The following is a 3,643-nucleotide window of genomic DNA, read 5'->3' as shown; positions in this document are numbered from 1 at the left end:
ATATATATATATATATATATGTGTCTTTAATTGTTAAAAGTCTTAAGAATAGACACATAATTGACGAATAATGCATATATTATTTTATATTCAGAAGTACTTTCATGGTTTACAACAATCTCCAAGTGAAAGGCAAATAATTGTTACACCTGTTATATAACTAAAACACTTAAAAGAGAGAGGCAAATATACCTAAGGGATATTTAAACTCATAAGTCAGTAACAACCTTAGTAAAAAAAACGAAAAATACAATACAAAACACATCATAGAAAACTAAAGACTAAGCAACATGAACCACGCCTAAAACCATGTGCTCCGGAACGGTAAGAAGACTCTGGTCCACATGTCACACCCGTCATGTTAATCCTATAAAATTGATTAGCTATACAAAATGATAAGGCATCATACAACAACGGATTATCAAATCCTATTACATCACCAAATTAGTAAACTGTTTGTCATGAACATTCTTTTAACCCCTGAACTTAAACGGGAGTGAAGTGAACTAATTTTCGATTTAAGTCAGTACCGTAGCAAGCCTGTATTACTGAGATCGTGATAGCAAATACAAGCTCTGGAATTACGTATCGAGTGAGATATGTAGCTCGATATGCAGACGCTGTTTGAATGTATCTACATGAAATGGAAAGTTCACAATTTGAAAGTTGAAATCATTCTTCCAGTTGATTTAATTACATCATTTACATGTATTACCTTAAAACAATTGTTTTACCTGATACATTTTTTAATTTAAATTCTAAAATTATACTTTAATACAATTGTAGATGTTTTATTTTATTCCACTTATAAGATAAAATACAATTTAACCAGTTTAATTCTTTAAATGCTAAATTTATCTACTATTTAAAATAGAATATTTAACGTTTCAGTATTATTACATAACATGAATGCAAAAGTTTTTCCATGGTTGAATACATGTATGTATTCATTTAACTCTACAGTGCATCATTGTTTGGAACCAATTGTACGCTTTTATTTTAAATATTATGTTATGTCATGTACCGTTAGAGATATATTGTCCATGTTCATTGATTTGTGAATCTCGTGATATGTGATATTCAAAAGTATCAGGTATTCTTTTCCCCCTTGTGCATGAATGTAATTGGTAATTTGTATACGTTGTTGACATTGACAACCAATCGATCTTAAAAATAAGGTATATCTAATTTCTTTATGTTCGCCTATTTTCTACATGGTGTTTTATGAATCTAAATCAATATTCAAAATTTCTACATAATGTAATAATTTGTGTATGGATATTTTTTCAATTGGTGAATAAAAGTTACATGTACTTTAGTACCGAAGTGTGGATATATTTCTAATATAGTTGAAGCAAAGAGTTATTGAACGAACAAAATGGCTGAAAAGCTGAGTGACAGTGTTATACGTAAAGCACAAGTTATAATTATAGATTGTCAGCTGTGCCAGAAAACTCCGTCGTTGAAATGGAAATGCACTAATTGTGAAATTTTTATGTGCAACAACTGCAAAGTTAACGTTCATGCAAAATTTAAATCAGACAAAATTCACAATGTTATAGATATTAAAGATCCTAAGTTTTTAGGTTTATCAATTCAGCCTACCGTTGATTTAGGACACATACCATGCAAGGAACACGAAAAGCAGTTCTGCTGTGTCCATTGTGTGACGTGCGAGAAACTTATTTGTCCCAAATGTCTGACAAGCTCGCACAAGGGACATGATGTAGCGGACATAGAAACTACTTACGATGAACGTCTTGAATACTTGCGCAACCATGGCACAACAAACTTTAACCCGAGAGCTATGACATTTTTATTTGGATCTCTAGAAGAATTAAAGCTTTCTTGTCAGTCAAAGGATATAACAATAAAAATCGTACAGAAATACGACACGGCCGTTCCTTCCTTCAACAGACATGTTTCACAGGGAACAGATTCCATATGGATAAGCAGTTTAAGGAAGAATCTTCGTTTGTATGAATTTGAAACAGGGTCAACGCTGTCATTTAAAAACGAATATACAGATGTAGTAGTATATGACTTTGCAATCTCATCAAAAGGAACCTTGCTATTTACAAAATATAATGATACGCGTCTTTTTAATTTCCTGGACGAAAAGAATGGTAAAATGAAAGTTGTTTGCGATTTCCATCCCTTCCTACCGCGCGCTGTACTCGCCAAAAATGACACTATAATCGTCAGTACGAAAGATCAAGGTATCGCTTTTCCGCTCAACAGAGAGAGTAGACGTCAACTCGTTATTCTTGATGAATGTGGAAGTGAAAGACAAATAATAGAAACAGACATTCAAAATGAACGGATGTTTTCGCTTGTTTATAGAATTGCAGTCAATATAGAAAACGATATAGTAGTTGTCGATGGAATTTCTGGGTCGACAGGAAGGATTGTATGTTTACGCAATAACACTATCAAATGGACATATGAAGGAAATCCAGACATAAATAATGAACAAAATTTATTTAATCCATTGGACATAGTTACAACATCAACAGGGAACATCATAGTGGCAGATGAAAAGAATAATGCTTTGCATGTTCTGTCAAACGCAGGCGCAGTTCTCAAATGTTGGAGGACAACCGATGTTAACATTGTCTTTCCTATTAGCTTAGATATTGATTCAAACGGTAGATTGTTGGTTGGATGTAGAAGAGATTCAAAAATCTATGTTTTAGAAATGACAGGGTGTTAAAGAGTACAAGTACATTTTCTTGGAAGCAGATGCTTAAAAGACGATAAACTTTCATTTTTTTCAGAACATTTATATGTAAAAGCATATGTAATTGTATATATTTGAGGGAAACAAATACAAAAGAAAAGAAATAACATTTTTAATTTGGTGTTTGGCAATTATATCAATCATCTGTGAGTTTTGTAATAAATTCTTTATTTTATCTTTATATTTTATTCATTCTACAAAGCAGATTGAAAAGACATTGTTTTACACCATGGAATAACTGGAAAGACTGGAAACGCAAACCACCGTCTACAAAAAACAAACAATAAATGCACTAGTGACTTAGCAGCATGAACTATAATTAAACTCGGAAAGGTAAATATTTCTTGCCGAACTTAAGTTCAAAATGTTAAAGAAAATAGCAAGACTGATGATTTCAAATTAATGTAATACTTTAAACATGGTAAATACTTTAAAATTAATGTACAGAATTGGGTGATTTTATTTGGGTTATCAATAAAATGAGGATTTCTTCGATCAAAAGTATCATGTATGCCATTGTGCGTAGAGCTTTACATGTGGCTATTTCACATCCCATTTCTCGAGTCCTGAAAATGCATAAAATATTTGCCACTGAAGTCTCAACAACCAACTGTTACAGTCTACCACAAATCATTTTCTGAATTCTCTTGCTTGATTTTTTATTCATAATTGCAAGTCATCCATATTGTTTGCAATCTTTGGACTCAATTTGACGATCGAACGATATTTTCAGAAAATGTCAGATGAAAAGTGAAAGTAAAATTGCGCAACTATTTACATAGTGTACTTCCTTGTCAGTTTGAATTCTAGAAATATAAAAAATACCTAAATTTCCACGTTAAATCAGAATTTGGGACATACCGTGTGGCCTTTATGTCTCTATTTGTCGGCCGTCATTCATAA

The 3,643-nt window shown here is 32.0% G+C and overlaps 1 protein-coding gene across 1 annotated transcript; it reads left to right on the top strand.

Annotated features, from left to right (window-relative positions):
- Window positions 1–1,348: 1,348 nt before the first annotated feature.
- Window positions 1,349–2,725, top strand: LOC134690447 (uncharacterized). The gene has a single exon (XM_063550416.1). The coding sequence runs from the start codon at window positions 1,379–1,381 to the stop codon at window positions 2,711–2,713; it is 1,335 nt and encodes a 444-aa protein (XP_063406486.1). The 5' UTR covers window positions 1,349–1,378; the 3' UTR covers window positions 2,714–2,725.
- The last annotated feature ends 918 nt before the right edge of the window (window positions 2,726–3,643 follow it).

The sequence above is a fragment of the Mytilus trossulus genome, chromosome 11 (assembly GCF_036588685.1).
Source record: "Mytilus trossulus isolate FHL-02 chromosome 11, PNRI_Mtr1.1.1.hap1, whole genome shotgun sequence".
NCBI lineage: Eukaryota > Metazoa > Mollusca > Bivalvia > Mytilida > Mytilidae > Mytilus > Mytilus trossulus.
This window is presented reverse-complemented; position numbering and strand designations above follow the sequence as displayed.

Coding starts and splice junctions, on each gene's coding strand:
- LOC134690447 (XM_063550416.1), top strand. CDS start 1,379: ATGGCTGAAAAGCTGAGTGACAGTGTTATACGTAAAGCACAAGTTATA.